Below are 19,017 nucleotides of genomic sequence, written 5' to 3' on the forward strand. Positions count from 1 at the left end.
TAGACTATTATCTAATGCCCAAGATGCTATATTTGCCAGGTCCATATTGAGTTTATTTATAGCACTATCTATTTCCGAGGGTTTGCAAGTGATATATATCTGAATATCATCAGCATAAATATGATATTTACAATATGTAATGCGAGAGCTGATGTCCGCTGTATATAAAATGAAGAGGATCGGACCGAGTATTGATCCTTGTGGCACACCTCTAGAAAGATCAATATTATCTGAAACTTTAGTGGATCCATCACTTGTGCACAGTTTCACATACTGGTGCCGCTTGGTGAGATAACTGTAAAACCAACGCAGGGCACTATTATCTAGTCCGTAATAGCTAAGCTTCGACAGTAACAGATCTATATTAATACAGTCAAATGCCCTAGAGAAATCAAGCAGCACAAGCAGCGTGCACATGCCTTTATCCTGTGAACAGAGTATGTTGTCGGTAACGTCAAGAAGCGCTGTCACTGTGCTGCGGCCTTTCCTGAATCCCGACTGTACATCAGGCAAGACATTGTTTTTCTCTATGTAGTCATTTAGCTGTGTGCATACAATTTTTTCCAGTATCTTGGACATACATGGTAATAGGCTAATGGGTCTCAGGTCCTTTAATTCAGATGGGTTGGAGATTTTTGGCAGTGGGCGCACAATAGCTGTTTTCCAATTCTCAGGAAAAGTAGAGGTTGCAATGGAAGTATTTATTATATTAGTTATTAAGTCTATAGTATATGGAAAGGTCATTAAAAGCATTTTTAAATTAATTAAGTCATGCCCTTCCGCGTTGGACTTGAGACTCGAGACAGTTTTTAGCAGTTTATCTGGACTCACTGGCTGAATAAGAAATTTAGACTGGTTGTGCCTGTGAAACTCAAAGTATGTCAACTGCGAGATAGTCACCTGTGATGCAATAGGTAAGTCCAAAAAATGGCTATTTATAACGTTAGGGTCGCTGAAAGTAGAAGGCAGATCTGCTTCAGTTTTTGGCAAAATATTGGTTTTTAAATTTTTCCAGAGAGATTTTGGATCTTTAATTTTATTATTTATGTTGTGCCGAAAAAAAGCCGCCTTTTCATTATATATAGCAGCATTAACTGTTGACTTTAGGTCCTTGTAGTACAGTTTTTTATTCTCAGAACCAGTTTTATGATAATCTGCAGCAGCCTGATCACGCAAACGCATCATTAATTTCACTGTGTCAGTGATCCAGGGATATGATGGGCCCTTTATTGTAGAAGTTATCAAGGGTGCATGTAAGTCAAAGATATACAATATGTACCTGGTCATTTCCTCTACTTTTTTATTCACATCTGGCAGCAAACACATCAGGTCCCAACTAATACTACGCATATCAGTATCGAACAGAGAGAGATTAATGTTATTAATGGGTCTGTGCAGTATAGTGCAGGGTTTCGGTTTGTTCCGCTTTATTGCGAACTCACACATAATAATACAGTGCCCTAAGAGGGACCCTACATGCTCAATATGTGTTTTCTTGGCATGTAAATCTGTGCAAACCAAGTCAATTAGAGTCTGGCTACTATTTGTGAAATGTGTTGGGTCAGTTATTACCTGTGTTAAATTAAAACTGGATAAGAAATTGTTAAATTTACATGTTTTTATGTCATTGTCAATAAATAAATTAATATTAAAGTCACCTAGAAGTATAATTTGGTCATAACTGGTTAATGAGCTAATTGTGTCAGATATGCCGTCTAAAAATAAATCTACGTCCTGCCATGGTGGACGATACGCTGTACCTACCACAATTTTTTTACCTTGTACCGTTATAGCTATCCACATTTGTTCCACCATTTTGTGTTTGGGATCTACGGGGTGCGGTAAATTACGCGCGGTCAAGTTACGTTTAATATAGAACCCCACTCCCCCACCACGTAAACGTGAACCCAGTTGACGCGGGGTGTGACGGAGTCTGCACCCCGGAATCACCGGGGCTCGGCATTCGTCTCCTCCTTTCAGCCAAGTCTCATTTATAGCTAACACGTCCATATCTAGCTTAGTGCAGGTGGCAATAAAGTTATCATGATTCGTGCCTAATGATCCCGCGTTATACAAACCTATACGTATATTATTCCTAGCGCCTGTTGATAAGTAAGTAGCTAGCTGGGTAGAACCGGTTTTGCTTTACAGGTACTGCAACCAAGCGCGGGGATCGTAAGCATGGAGCGTTTGAGGTTATAATTATAAGTGATAAAGTGTGATTCGGTGTGCGGTTATGTAGATAGATAGTGTTGTTCAAAGGTGATATAAAGAATAAATATGTTAATATAAGGTATATAAGGTGCATACATAAATTCACGTTCAAATAAAGTGTGTATGTGTTGTGTGTACTCAGTGCAAGTTTTTTAATTAATTGAATGGTTACCAGCGGCCACAGTAGCAAAGGAAGACAAGCTCGGATAGCGATTAACAAGAGTGATAAGAGGCCTATATTGCGAACAAACCTATGATCGGCCAAAAACACGATCTAAGTCTGCTTCGGTACGTATGCGATATCGCGGTGACGTTGTACCAGCCTGCTGCCGTGCGAAGATTTTACCATCTCGGGTCCAGACATACCGCCAGGAGTACTGCAACTTGAGCTCCCGGGCCTTGTACAGCAGACGTCGATTGTGGGGGGTCAGCCGCTCGTTGACATAGAACCTACATGTACGACCGGGGATGCCGGTGCCTTCCGTGGTGACTCCGCGGCGCACGCGCGCGGCCTGCAGCAGGCGGTCCCTGACGACGCGGCGCGCCAGGCGCACGACGAGCGGCCGCGGCCGCGCTGCCGGCCCGTGGACTCCCTCCTGCACCTGAGGCGCGCGCCCCACACGGGTAGCGTCGACGATGTCGTGCTCAGTAAGTTCAATACCTAACTTTTGGCCAAGAGTTGTTACTAAATGCATCGCATTTTCGCCATTAGTCTCCGGCACACTAGATATCTCGATATCATTTAATAACAACTCCTGGTCGCGGTCGTTGAGCTCAAGTCTGAGCTGCGACACGGTTTCGACGAGGGATGTGTTGGCTGCGTTGTCACTCTGCTGCGGCCCACTCTCGAGGGACTCGACACGAGCGCAAAGCTCGTCGATGCGCCCGTCACAGCCATCGATCCTGGCTGACAGGCTCTGTAGGGACGTGCGGAGAGCGCGGATCTCGAGGCTCATTGCGCGCATCTCCTCGCGGAAGAGCCGGAGCTCAGTGACTAGCAGCTGGCTGTCGTTGACGCTGGTCGAGTTCAGCCCATTGTCGCGCGGGGTGGTGTTGCCGTCCGTGTAGGACACCTCCATCACCGAGCTGTCACCCTCGGGTCCTACGGGGCTCACATCGATCTGAGCTCGCGCGCCCCGGGACATGTTAACATTTGCATGTCCTAGACCGCGTACGGGCGTGTTCGTGTTGTCTGTCCTCGGCTCGGCACTTCTGCACTCCACACACTTCCAGGAGTATCTGAGGTCAGGTCCCATGCTATTATAAAAATCTTCCGAGATATTGGCACAGATGAGGTCGTACTTTTTTTGGCAGTTACAGCAGCTTAAATATCGCCCATCGGTTATTTTATTTAAACAGCCACCGCAGCTTGCCATTTTGGAGTTGAGCTGTTTGCTTTGGCGATAAGACTCAATATTGAACGACACACCGCAGAATGCGTACGCGCAAATGCTAACAGCTGATTGGCTGTCAGCGGTCAGCTGTCCCGCACAGATGATATTCAAATGTTACAGTTAGTTCACTTAACGCCGATTTTAGAACTGCGATTCTAGCCGCAAATTTATATTTGCACACAATACAACTATTTACTTTCGTAAGCACTGATACTAGAAATAGTTTTAACACCAAATACGCGTTCCGGAATCGAATTTATTGTTTACTTTTCGATAAAAATCACGGAGCGAGCGTAGAGAGCGTATGACAGTTTTGACGTGCGTCACGTGACCCCTATTCACGTGACTAACAATATAAATTAATAAAACGCCCCCTTTAACGGCTTAACAGTTTTTTTAAATCTATCTTATTTTTGTCCCGCGCTTTTATGTCAGATGTATTAAGCCACTGCTAGACATTTACGGGGGTGTAAGTGGTCTGAGCCATTTGGGGTAACGGACACATTAATCAGTTGATGGATTTGAGTGCAACATCAGCTAATGTTATAGTGCATAATATATACAGATGTAGTGCGAAAAGGGTTTCCTTCGTATTTTTCCGGAAATTTTCGTATTTACCATGCTAGTTCAGTCAATGTCAGTACATCTTGTACTGAGACTGACTGAAACAGCATGACACGTTAGTGACTGAAACAGCAAATATTTTCGCACTACATCTGTACATAGTTTAGCCCATATTGAGTTTTGACGTTTTAATTGTATTTTATACAATCGTGTTATAATACAAAGCTTTTCAGTCGAGTACCATGTTTAGGCCACGAAATCTTCGTAGCCTAAACATGCTGAGTGGCCTAATAGTACGGTACGAGAGTGAAAACCTTAATTATATCACTATTGTATACAATACTTTTTCTATGAGTCGTCATCTTCATCATGAATGGACGAAAAATATCATCATTCAAGTTAAAATTAATGTTAATAGCGTAGTTCACCGTTGTATCAACATCGAATTACCTGGCAACCAATTGTTTGTAATAACCGTCTCTGATTGGTCGATAACGCGATAGATAGGTATCGCAAATTAGTATCAAACTTGTATGAGGTTCTATTTTTGAATTTTTTTCAGTTAACTAAAGTGAAGTGTAATGAAATGTTATAGTCGACTAAGTGTCAAAGACTATCCAACACTGAAAAGTCAGCACGTATAGTTTAGTCTGTGAGAAGACAAATAAAAACAATAGTTTGCAAAATATGAACAGCGCACCCAAAGGGAAAATCTTACTACTAAAGCTCGGGCCCGCGATATGCAATTAACTATGCACCCGACGCAGACGTGCCAAAAATCTCGCTTAGCCATTATGCTTGCCTGTGCCATTCACTTTTATTATTTCCGTTAAATTCAACTCGTCGTTAGGCTCATTAACATAAGCTATATGGTCTATAGCTTTTTGCTAAATTCTAAAACAAGAAACATTTTTCATAGATAATAAACGAATTAACACGAGAGAACCATAAGAATAACATAAATGTTAAAGATTTGATTTGAAATATCAAAACAAATAACATAGGAAGTAATAACGGTAATCAAGATATAGTTATTCAACATAAGAGTCAAGACACTAGTTTCTTAGTGAAATTAATTGTACTTATTTGACATTTGATTCCCTTAAAGTGAACGAAAATTAATAAATATAGGGTGTAGAAATGACAAAATAGTTGTTTTTTAATGTACGATTACACGAGGCAATTACTATAAATAATTAATTACATACAAATATATCTTCCCAGGGAATACATTTTGATAGGGTAGCTTTAGAACGCGATAATAGTGCTAAATCATCAAATAAACGAGAATTCTTGATAGCACAACGGTCTTTCTTTCTAGTATTCCTTTGAGAAACGAAGTATTCAATATTAATTAATCCGTTCTCTCGGATAGAAAAGCGTAGCGAGACATAATTTATTTTATACACGTATTTGTAGATACAATTCGTCTTTGAGGAGAGATTTCGAATTTCAATTATGTGTTTTACAGACAGAATCATCCATTCTTCTGGATCGTCCAAGAGATTTTTATGGTTTAGATTAGATAGCGATGCTATTTTTTGATGTATTAGAGCGTTTTCAGAATTTGGGACCCCCCAATTAGCGCAAGTTGTTAACAAAAATTAACTCACTGTCAGTTTTGTGAAAATGCCCATTACCGAGGTTTGACTCCACGGTCAAACTATATATATATAGTTTTGTGGAGCTATAAATTTAAAAACTGTATTTGTACCCACATGTATAATTCAATAAATAAAATAAATAATTGTAGTGTTTGATTCCCGTCCCGACGTTTTGAGGACGACATTGTCCCTGTGGTTTTCTCTGAGACCGAGAATGTGTAAAAAACGTCAAATTATTATCAAAGTATGAGATAAGTTCGAGAAGTATGTCATTACGCCACGAGTCTCGAGACATTTTGCCACGAGCGGCACGCGAGTTTAGTATGACTAAAATAAACAATTACATTTAAACATTAATCACTTAATAGTATGTTTATAGTTTTATTCCGTCTTAGTAAAATATACTAATATTAAAACAGCTCGAAAAGTAGTCGTAAAATGGAACGCATACTTTTTACGCACTAGTGCGTAAAATACAACTTCTCGCACGCTAAACAGCCAAAAAACGTGCACTTTTTGAGCGACTGTATTAAAAAAAAAATTACACGGATGTAGATAAAGTTTATAACATTAACACTCGTGTTATAAGCCATGTTTTAAGCCTTTCATTATGTACCAGTAGGTACTCACATAAATAACTATTTCTGTTGACATCAGTGTGCCCGAGCCTCTATATAATATCTCTATAGCGGTCTATCCAATGCATTGAAGATGAACCCCCATATTCATAAACGTACTCTAAAATTATCAAGCCGATATAAATTAGTTTGTCCTTTTCTATCACACCAATATTTATTTATTTATTTAAACTTTATTGCACAATTAAAAAAGTACAAATGGCGGACTTAATGCTAGCAGGCATTCTCTACCAGTCAACCATGGGCTAAACCGAGAGATCGTGTTGGTGCAGGGTCATAAAACAGTTAAGTAGTGAAACAACAAGGAATTATATACATATACCTAAATTTGCCTAACTAGTTATATCTACATATACATACATAAATAATGCTAAATATAATAAATATACATAAAATACATATATAAAATAAAATAACCATTGTGAAACATCATGAGGACAACTATTGAACTTTTTCTAACAGGTGCTTGCTAACATGCGCTTGAAAGACTATTTGCTCTGGGCCTGCCTGTTGGAGAGCGGAAGATCATTCCACAGCCGGATCGCCTGCACAGTGAAGGAACTAGACATGAAGCCTGTGCGATGCTGGGGGACGATAAGTTTAAGACTACGGGTGGTTCGGAGATCAGTGCCGGGACGCGGAGAAACAAATTTAAATTTGGAACGAAGATAATCAGGGGTAAAAGGGTCAAATAAAATAGAAAATAAAGTGCAGAGAATACGTAACGACCGTCGTTGTCGAATAGGGAGCCAGTTTAGTTTCTTACGATATGCTGAAATATGGTCGTATTTTCGCAGTCCAAAAACAAACCGGATACAGTTGTTGAGCAATCGATCGAACTTATATAGAGAGGCTTGAGTGAGATTACTGGAAGTCACATCAGCATAATCCATGATGGGCAAAACGAGGGCTTGAACTAGGAGAATCTTGGTGCTAGATGGAAGAAAATGTTTAAATCTATAGAGACCTCTTAAAGTATTAGTCACTCTCCGGCTGACATCAGATACCAGGGGATCCCATGTAAGGCCACTGTCTATAATCAACCCTAGGTTCTTTACTTGCGGAACAAAAGGGATGGCTGTTTGTTCGTACTGGATCGGGGCTATTGTTGCTGCATTTGTCAAGGAAAGCAAGCGAGTACTACCCAGTATGATGGCCTGACATTTGGTAGGGTTTACTGCAATGCCGAAACAACGTGACCAGGAAGCTATAAGGTTAAGATCTTCATTTAAGTCGGCGACAGCCCTATCCAGATCGTCAGCACTAGCCTGACTGTAAAGCTGTAGGTCATCAGCATACAGATGGTAAGAGCACTTAATGTTGCTTGTGATTAGATTAATGAAAATGGAAAACAGCAATGGAGACAAGATGCAACCCTGTGGAACCCCAGAAAGTAGTTTGCACCAATCAGAATGCGAGTTATCTGCACAGACTAACTGAAGTCGACCACGAAGGTAGGAAGCAAACCAATCGATGACAGATGAAGAGAGGTTCAGGTTTTTAAGGGAGGCCAGAAGTAAATCGTGATCTACCGCATTGAACGCATTAGAGAAGTCGATAAGGACCAGCACTGTAAGCAGCGAAGAATCCATACCGACCCTCACGTCTTCAATCACCTTGAGCAGCGCGGTAGATGTACTGTGACCACGGCGAAATCCAGACTGAAGTGGCGACAACAAATGGTTAGAAAAAATGTGATGGGATAACTGTTTATGTACAACGGCTTCTAAAATTTTTGACAGAAATGGTAGAATTGAGATGGGACGAAAATCTTTAAGTGAACTGGGATTGGAAGTCTTTGGAAGAGGGATCACATGTGCGTTACGCCATATCGAAGGAAAAACCCCAGAAGACATAGAAAGGTTGATAACATAAGTTATAACCGGGAGTATACATTCTAATATGCAAAATACCATAGTTCTACTTAGACCATCATCACCTACAGCGTTAGACTTGATTGTCGTGATAATTTTATGAACTTCATCATCAGTCACCGAGGTGAATGAGAAAGTGTTTTTAGCAATACAGGGTAAGCTATTAATTTCGGAAATGCTGAAAGTTTTAGTTGTGGGATCTATGACAGAAGGTTTAGCAAAGTGTGAGTTGAAATCGTTTAAAGAAAAAGAAGTAGTTAAAGTGTTAGAAGACTTGACCGCGCCGACAGATTTTAAGAACTTCCAGGTCTCTGCTGGAGATGACCTAGCAATGTTATCGTGAATGTGTTTGCGTTTCGCTGCTCTTACCATCTGATTGCACTTGTTTCTAGCAATTTTGAATGCACACCAATTCTCATTACTACGGTCGCGCTTATATTTACGAAACGCCCGATCACGCCGCGTCATCGCAATGCGCACAGCTCTGGTGATCCATGGCGCAGGAGGACGTTTAAGTTTGACCGTTCGGACCGGGGCATGTTTGTCGAAAAGCTTTAAAATCATCGAGCTTAAAGATGCAACAGCCCCGTCTACCGAAGGCGCCGACATAACAGAAGACCAGTCAGCTGCTTGAGCTTCACGCTTTAGGGCCTCCATATCAAGCCTAGCGAAACTGCGCAGTTGAACCGTCACACACTGCAACTTAGGGGGACGAATGCGGTAGCTAAGATAGATGAGGTCGTGGTGTGAAAAACCAGGAGCAGAGAGTTGGCCAACCGTATACGGCCAATAAGTCGGAAAGGGACAAACGAACTTTATCAGCTTCATAACTTTAGAGTATGTTTATGAATAAGGGGGGAAGCCTGTATGATTGCGTTATAAACGTACTTGTAGTACAAGAGTGAGACAAGGGCATGGAGCAGCAGGTTGACGAGGTGGTACCCCGCCGGATGCAGGCCGTGCACTGCGTAGTTCCATCGGAACGTGAGCACCGTCAGAGGACGGTACGATTTATGCGACTGCTCCTGTAACAAAGAAAACAAATAGTTAGAACCGCAAATTAAGGCGCCGTGATTGTGTAAAATGGTTTATACAATAACCCCTTATTCATAAACGTTCACTAAAGTTATCAAGCTGATAATGTTCGTTTGTCCCTTTCCGGCGTATAGGTGTGATCGAAAGGGACAAACTAATTTATATCGGCTTGATAATTTTAGAGTACGTTTATGAATAAGGGGGTTCATCTTCAATGCTCCTCGCAACGCTCAAGATTCCACTTTTTGAACCACTCGCTACGCTCGCGGTTCAATATTGGAATCTTTCGCTTGTTCGGGTATCAATCTTGGCACATGCGGTTAAACAACTTTGCCCCCTTTTAACTATTTATCTAGTATATGATACAAGTGCGCGCGGAAAAGAGGAAGTTCGAAACGAGTGGAAAAAAATTAAAACACGACCGAAAGGAGTGTTTAAATCGACACGAGTTACGAATTTCCCCTTCGCACGTGTATCGTACGACGTTTTTCAGTACAGATGGCCCTCTGAAGTTTTGACCTGACGAGAAATGAACCACGTCTCGCACTAGTGCGTAAAAAAACTCTTCTTATCAGTAGTCTTAGCACGAAAGCCGCGCAAAAATCGCGATTACCGTGCCTTTTGAAGATATTGTTGCTGGGTGGTTATTCTAAGCTTGAATACGGTAGGCACGTGCCAAATACCAAAGTTTGAAGATAAAAAGATATCTGTGTACGAAACGAATGTATCTACAATGCTTTATACAAGTTTTAAGACGATACGATACAGGTCAATTCTCCATACAAACGCTCTCGCCTATTTCCTCTCTGGTTTTTGAAGATAGAGCAATGATTTTTTCAACACAGATTTAGATTATTATTATTTTTATCTGTGTCGGACCGTTTTTTGCTATTTTTATTTTAAGAGACGCTAGAGCTAATCAGAAATTTCTACTCGTAAAAACAGCCTTTTCAATATGGCTCAAAAAAGGTGTGATACTCAAGATTGTAACAATTAGCCAAAAAATCTAAACAGTCCGACACAGATCATTTCATTGTTATTCAGATTCTCAAATTTCGTTCTGTTTAAATAAGTTTTGAAGGAGGAAACAGTCGAGAGCGGAACCTCGATTTTAAAGATTTTTCGCAATTTTTTTTTTCGATAAATCTAGTTAATAACACTAGTATATTTAACTGAAATTCCCATATTGAAGAGGAGACTCCTTTCCATTTTAGCATTTTTGCTCCCGTAGCGTCTTAACGAGGCGTATTTGATTTTAGAATAACAGACCGACTTCCTAAGCGACAACTTTTCGTTGGACATATTCGAAAAACGAATTCATATCATAGTGTTATCGCGTCTTTCAGGATATCGCAATAAGCTCACCAGATTATATTTTATTAAATAATTTTTCAAATAAATCCTATACAATTCTACGTTGACAAAATTGGCAGATTTAAAAAGAGCTTACTCCTATCAAGTATCAATTTTGGAGATTTACTTACGTACTTGTTTTGCAAAAAATATTTGAATATCTTTTGTACATTATTTACGCAACCCTACCTACATAGGTTCATGTTCACATTGTTCACGTTCACACATATAATAAACACATTATGAAATACAGATCAAATTTTGTACATAATAAATATGGCGTACCACAAGGTAGCATAATGGGACCATTACTGTTCCTATTATACATCAATGATTTAGCAAATGTCCTGACACAGCAATGTTATTTATTTGCAGATGATACAAGTATTGTTATTAAATCAGATAATCTAACCACTTACGAACGATTGATTAACGACACCTTGGAAAAAACAATAAAATGGTTAGAGTGTAATAATCTTAGAGTAAATTTAGCCAAAACTAAGTTAATGCAATTTTATACTAACAAGGGAAAACCACAAAATCTCGATGTTAACTACAATGGTCATAAAATTGACGAAGTAACTAGTTTTAAATTTTTAGGTGTAACTCTTGACCGGTTCTGCAGCTGGAAAGAGCATATAATCGACCTATGTTCGAGAATGAATCGTTTTGTATATGCATTAAAGAGAATAAGGCAAGTAGTCTCAATAGATGCGGCACTTACTTCCTATTATGGTTATATTCATTCGATTCTTCAATATGGCATAATTATGTGGGGTAGATCTACGGATATAGATGATGCATTTCTCATGCAAAAGAAATGCGTAAGAGCTGTTTATGGACTGAAAACCTTAGATTCATGTAGACCTCATTTTAAAAATCAGAATATTTTGTCGCTCCCGTCTATTTACATATTTAATGCCTGCATATTTGTGTATCAGCATGGCCATCTCTTCCAGCAAGTCAAGGAAGTTTATCGAAATCCTGTACGTCCACAATATCGGAACAAATTGTATATACCTCCAACAAAGCTGTCACTCGTAGCAAAGAATGCATTTATTATGTGTATAAAGACTTATAATCAAGTGCCGGACGAGATTAAGGATTTACCATTCAATCGATTCAAAAAAGAATTAAAGAAATGGCTTGTGTATAAATGCTTTTATAGTATAAACGAATTTCTCAACTATAAATAAGCTAGGTTATTGAATAGATTAGAATGTAAGTACATTATGCATGCCTGTAAGGTAGTTTTAGTGATACCCCTGAAGTACACACTGGTATTCCTAGATATATATTTCCACCTTTCTTTTCATTTCATTATGCAGAATTCACAGTGAGAATACGTATACGTAAAATGGCCCGTGACTAAATACGTATATATTTAAGTACCCACTTTATTCCTATTCCTCATAAGGTTTCGACCTTTTAATGGGAAAAGTTATTCAATTGTGTAGTTTGACGTGACAAGGTCACTCTAACACGTGAAATGTTCAAGAATGACTAATAGTTTCTATGTTATGAATGTGTAGTCAAGCGGTAGCGTGTAAGACAAATTCAAGCTAACAGAACTTCACGATTCGTGAGCGTTTCGTAAAGCGTTTGTGCATTCGGCTACGCACACTGACCCCGTAGCCGAATGGCGTTTCGGCCTTGGCGTCGCAGAAATGCCATTCGGCTACGGGGCCTGGTGAGCAGCACCGTGAGTAATACATATAATATTACATGAACCATTTGGAGCCACTTTGGCCCCCTAGAATAACATACAGGAACAATATAAGGTAAAGGTAGAAAATCGAATTGAGGCTAAATCTCAAATACAGGTAGCCCAAATAACAGTTTTTTTTCCCTGTGAAAAGAAAATGATTTGTACGGGATCAATCGGTATCGGTGAATAAAAATATCATCATTGCGAACCTAAAAATACTTACTTAAAGGCGAATATTAAGCTAATAATTATGCGTTGTAAATACGTAATGTTCTCTAGCTCAAGCATTTAGAATTTTAGACCCGTATACCTAAAATACAAACAATACGAAATAAAACTACAAAATATATTCCAAACAATATCACAATATTTGTTTCTTTTTTCAACCCGTTAATTGCTGGGTGGCACAGAGATTTAAGCAGTTTCATATGCTCTGCCAACCCCCTTTGAGCATACAGGCGTGATTATATGTATGTTATGTTATGTGTTATATTTGAAACAGCTATTAATCTAACAAGTTTAAATCTCCTGAATCGGCACTATATCTCTTCGGGCAAACATCATAAACTAGCATTAATATGCAGCTGTGCGGCAACATTGACTTTGACGATCAACGATAATAATATAATGTTTGTCGAATATTCATATCAGTACTCAACTCAAGTGCCAGGATAAGTACCGTCCTCCGGCACTGTTGCGACTGTTTATGATATGTGGTAAATATATTATGTTCTACATCTTGATTTGATTGGAACTTTATAACTACATAGCAGTAGCGGCTGGTGAAAATTTCTGCTAGGCAACACTGAGTGAAAAAGAAACCTACTTTTACATCAGGTACTTTACTAGTAATCAATTTTAAGCAAGCCTGTGGGAATCGGCTTGTTTGGATCAGCCGCTGCTGCTACATAGTGTATAAAGGTAAGAATTTGAAGAGGTACCTAAGAATGGAGGACGACGGACAGTAAGCAACAACACTATTTAAGAACAGCACCTCACCCCTTTATACACATGAATCTTTATATACAAACATGTACATACATACAATACAAACTCGTATTTGTATGTGAAGGTCTTCTACACTACTTTTCCGATGTTATACGAATATTTGGGAAAGCATTAAGAAAATTCGAAACAACGCCAAATTTTGGAAAATAAACTGAATAAATATCGCTCCACCTAGCTTCTGCTCGACACCACCATGAATTGCGAGTTGCCAAAAACCAGTCTACCCTAATCGGTTTTCTGTTTGCCTATATTCATATTAATTCATTTATTGCGTTCATGTTCATTATAGAGGATCATGTGATACAATAGTAAGTCGGTAAAGTCGGTTCTTAAAACTAATCGTAGCTATTTACAAGAAATAAACAAAACTACATTAATCGTTACATAATAAAATAATTATTATTTCAAGAAACACAACGCACTGTTAACACATAAGTCACATAACACACTGATACATCACATTCATGTCGCAGTGACCTATTATGTACATAATACGTCAGTGTATCGTTATCGAATCCGTAGCCATGTTTTTCAGACGAATAACCTCGGATTTGATCTTCAAGAGAAATTCCGAGCATAGGTAGCTAGCCCACTTTAAAGTAGTTCTCTTTATAGTTCGCTAAGCAACGACATGCTTAGCATACCTACAACTTTAATATTTCTAGATTTTCTCATACCTTTTATGTAAAATTTCCTACTCTACATACTCAGGTATACTTAACCTGATAAAATGCTCCCAAAACGACTTTTCTAACAGTTTCCAACAATGCTTGCACGCGTTCAAAAATGTCCCTGTCTCATAAACATGATTCATAGACATACAAAATTAGCAAGCGGAACGGCAATATAGGGCTTCTTTAAATGAAATTCCATGTCAGACAGGTAGCTAGCATAATGGAGATCATTTATCACTGGCTACAATATAGGAGTGATAAATATTGTTATAACTTTGTGATCCGTTTAAGCCGCTCGGAGTTGTAGTATCGCCACATACATCAGTTGGAGTGAACAAATTGAAGTATTTATGTTTGGCACAGCCTAGTGAGTTACAGTTGTCTGCTGAATGGTTGTTTTTGATCTATACGTGGAAGTGGATGATACAGCATAATACTGGCCTTTTTTTGCCGTGTGACACCAATTCCCTTTATTGCAAAACTGACATTATTAAAGGAACAGGGACTCGTGAATTTATGAAAGTAATTTGACATAGACAGGTCATTATACTTCATCATTGTAGGTTTAGTCAAACTTCTCCGAACAGGCTTCGCCCAGACGGATTCCAAGATTAGGGTACTGTCGACCCGACTACTTTATGTCTTTTAATAAATGGGAAATCAGGAAAAGTTGCTTAAGTAATAAGTTTTCCAGCCTCCGAATAAGATATCACTACGGACTACACACACTCAAACACAGTCACACACACTACAGTAGAGTATTTTGGTTAACTGACCAATTAACAGCGAAATAGGAAAGTGACGAAAAACCAAATTGTGATATGGCAGTGACAGGCTATTTACCAGCACATCACAATTAAACCCATATCCGACAGTCGACTTCTACGACTCCCATGGTTAGGAAAGAAGGTGGTGAAATTCTTAACCGGCCACCACACGGAAAAAGCAGCATGCGAAAATATTTTTGTCCCAAAATAAGTAAATACTCGTTAGTTCAAATCCACGCATCGTCAAGAAGTAAATATAATCTATGCCGTGTTGTGTATATCGTTATAGATACATACACTAAAGTGAAATATATATTAAGCATCAACAAAATATTTTGGCGAACTGACCAATGACCTGCAAAAACAAGAACGGACGTGTTAATTGAATATCCACGCACCGTCAAAGAGTAAATAAATCATCTGTGTCGTGCATCCGTCCCGTTGCTGCGGAAATCATTACGGGCCGTTTATGCGCGGTATCCGAGCCTTAGCCACGACAGCTGGCGGAAGGCACGACAGGCTCTGTATTAATTATGGATACGTTCATCAAAACTACTCTGGACTCGTACTTTCTGACCCAGTGTAGTACAGCTGTAAAAAAAGGTTATCGTTTTTAAACTTGCTAACAAAGAGAATCGAGTAGGTATCAGTGGCGGCTGGTGAAAATTTTTCCTAGGCAACACTGAGCAAAAAGAATCTTAGCCTTGCATTAGGTACTTTACTAGTAATCAATCTTAGGCAAGCCTGTGGGAATCGGTTTGTATGGATCAGCCGCTGCTGGTAGGTATACAAATATTGTCAAAGTGCCAAATTATTGTCAAACTGCAAGTTGTATGTAACCCTAAATAAACCTAAATGGATTAATTTCACAAAAATAATTTATTTCCCGATGCGGATGAATGAATGTATTGTACCGTACCGTACCGCCGGTAACAGGGTCGTAATAGGAGTAAAGTTGGATTACCATTATCTTGCATTATTTTTTTTGTCATATTTTACCTTCGCATAACAACGCTTGGCAGAATCCTCTTTTCGCAGAATGACTTTTTGCATAAATTTCTTGGCATACTGTCATTTTGCAGAATTATTTAAGGCAGAGTAATACAATGGCATAATGGTAAATTCTATAATAGTCGTCTAATCGATTAATTGTTTTGTCGAAAATTGTGTCGCGTTCTATTGACTTGGCATACTGTCATTTCGCACAATTCTCTTAGGCAGAATAATACATTGGCATAATGTTGATGCGCAGAATAATGTCACTTATGTTTTATTTATTTTTTACACTTAGAGTTTTCTGGTTTACTCACTGTCAACCTAACACGCTCCTCCTCGCTTCGCTCGTCGTCGCACCTAAACCGACTCTGTGACATATAAGATTTCCGTGTCGTGTGAGTATTTTGTCTGGATGGGGGTTCTAACCTAATGTACATTTCTGGCAACATGACAAAATAAATTCGGCGGAACGTCTATTCGGTGCAAAATTGCAGTCAGAAACATGAGTATTATGCGACATAAAATGCTGCAAAATTAAAGTCGACGATATTAGCAGTACGCTATTACTAATTCGGTGAAATGTAATGTATACTATATACAATTCTGCTATATTAAAATCGACAATATTAGTATTCTGCTATCCAGAATTCTGCCAAATGAATGATATGCGATATGACAGTTATGCTATTTGTACAATTATGCAAAAGTATCATTCGGGTAAAAATGTTTCTGCGAAAGCTGCTATGCCAAATGTATTTCGGACAATCGATATTCTGCAAGATAAAGGGAACCCATAAATGCTAGTGTCCCTACGGACTGACTGATTCCTCAACGCAGAGCCAAAACTGCAAAAGCTGGATGTTAAAGCGTACGTCAGCAATTCCCGAAAAGTTTTTACATTTGGATCACGTCTCCGATTTGGATAAAAAATGGTAGGAGTCCATGATGCTGAGCAAGATCCTCTAGGTTTCCCAAAATGTCCTAGGTTGATTGTATGAAACTTTCCTTTTTTGTTACCAAAAATGTATAGAAATCTGGTAAGAACAAAGGAAGGTTTCATACAAACTACTACATATTCAAGACTGAAGCCAAATTTTCCTAACGTATATGTCGACAATGCGACCTCTATAAATATAGGGAACGGATTACCGGCCCGGCGACGTACAGTCAGCAACCAAGCTGTGAATACAGACAAAGTGCCAAAAATATGTATACACACCTTAATGTACAGGCAATGAAGTTCTGTATATATATTTTCCCCTCACTAGCTCGGAAACACGTGTTTCGTCCTTTAATACCAGCGGGTAAAAACGCATTTTATCCACTAGTGGGTAAAGTAATTTGACCTTGAATAAAGTCAAATTAACTGCTTTAAAATTGATAAAAGTAGGTGAATCTAGTAATAAAGATGATTTACCACCTGTGGAACTACTGGAAGCAGTGATAAACGCATTTTTTGCGTTGTAGTTTCCTCGCTACATTGAGGAGAAAAGTTTTGTGTTACACTCGGGTGCAAAAAATATATTTTACTTCTCGTGTGTTAAAAAACTCGCAAGTTCAGGATTCTATTCTCGAACCACTCACTTCGCTCGTGGTTCAACTATAGGATACTTTCACTTGCTCGTTTTTCAATTCCACACTCGGCGTTAAAATACAACTTTGCCCCCTTGTATAACAAATAACTATTTCTCAAACATGCAATGAAATATTGTCTTTACGTTCCTTAAAATGGGCTGGGAAGTATCGCTTTTTGGGCGCAACAACTCGAGAGGACTGTAAAGGGATTTCATATTATTTTTCAGGCCTAGGCCTGCAAAGTAACATTATATACCCACTTGGCCGGAAATCCTCATTTTCCCGGCCTCTGATGTAATGTACTATTTTGACACTGGCTGTATTCGTAGCTTTGTTGCTGACTGTACAGGTAATATTGCAGCGCGATCCGACTCGGCGGTCCCGTAAGGTCTGCGGGGCTTCTGTCCCTTATTAATATCAATTCGCCGGATTTGTCTGTTCGGAATGACACCCACAAACTGTTACTTGTATTTACTCCGAAGATTAATAATATTCAGTTACTTCGATGCAGTAGACGGAAAAGTTGTATATAAACTCTTATTCGTAACATATTAAGGTGCTTTCAGGTGTAGCAGCCAGCAATAACAGGGGAGAAGTGTTGTGCGAAAAGTAATTGAATATCGAACTAACAATTGAATTACAATAGTACATTACGATACATTAAATAATTTGAAATTAGAAAAAAGTTCCGGAAAAAGTGTTAGCCAACGTGGGGGAGGGCAGCACCATCGTCGAAACCAAGCCATAGTTAGCCATTACTAATTAATGTTATTGCAATTCCTTATAACACAAAAACATATTTACATGTAATTCAACTGGAAATTAGATTACACAAATAACGCCCAACACTGGTAGGGAGGCTGAAGCAGTGTGCGTAGCCGAATGCACAAACGCTCACGATAATATCTCTTTCACAGTTATCTATCTCTAGCGCTCTTGCGTATTGGCGCGACAGAGCCAGACTACATTTCTGAGGCGTTTCGGTGGCGTTCGCGTGGCAGAAATGGCATTCGGCTACGGCACCAGGAGAGAAAGCGTTAAGTAATAGAGACGTCGTTCGGATTTGTTTGCCGCCCACGTTGGCTTGTTCCCCCTCCTCCCTTTAATTGGGTAAAATAAAAACAAATGATTTCTTTATACGCACGGTGGGATTAATAAAACTGAATTCACGGGCTGGAGGCGGAAACCTGAGTGGAATTGGAATCTGTAAGACTTTTGTGCTTTGCGCTTTCAATTGTTTATTCTAATTACAACGTTTTGAGTTAGCTGGTAATTTTAAGCAAGAGATGCTAGTCCCCGACCGAAACTAATTTGAATCCCTAACTAGGTATCCGCCTACTTACCTGAGTCCATCATTTTATCCTGAATGTCTTAGAGCCAGCCTACAGTTTAATCTACCAGCCTAGAACGTTTATTCTGACAAAGCATGTTCGTACTTGGAGCTGTTTTATTTCCGCGTTATAAAGTCCTCTCAACATTGTCTCATTCACTCAAAGGTGGTTTACTGTGGCCAGTTTCACCACGCTGACATTGACACTTGACAGAGACAATTTTGCACCCAACTCGGATTACACAAGTTACCATTGGTAGGCTCAGCGTCAATATTTACTTGT

General features: G+C 39.2%; 1 protein-coding gene across 2 annotated transcripts in view; it reads right to left on the minus strand.

Annotated features, from left to right (window-relative positions):
• LOC125228543 (protein O-mannosyl-transferase Tmtc3) overlaps positions 1-19,017 on the minus strand; it is a 218,580-nt gene that overhangs the window by 50,117 nt on the left and 149,446 nt on the right. Inside the window, exons 1-2 of one of the 2 annotated variants that reach the window (XM_048133146.1) lie at positions 13,326-13,365; positions 9,177-9,313 (exon numbers count right to left, since the gene is read on the minus strand). Coding sequence is in view for 1 of the 2 variants with exons in the window: in XM_048133145.1 (XP_047989102.1) it covers positions 9,177-9,313 (137 nt within the window). In the remaining variant the exon portion in view is untranslated. Of the gene's footprint in view, positions 1-9,176; positions 9,314-13,325; positions 13,366-19,017 lie in introns of those variants that run through there. The other variant, XM_048133145.1, reaches the window with a different exon arrangement.

The sequence above is a fragment of the Leguminivora glycinivorella genome, chromosome 8 (genome assembly GCF_023078275.1).
Source record: "Leguminivora glycinivorella isolate SPB_JAAS2020 chromosome 8, LegGlyc_1.1, whole genome shotgun sequence".
NCBI classification, from domain to species: domain Eukaryota; kingdom Metazoa; phylum Arthropoda; class Insecta; order Lepidoptera; family Tortricidae; genus Leguminivora; species Leguminivora glycinivorella.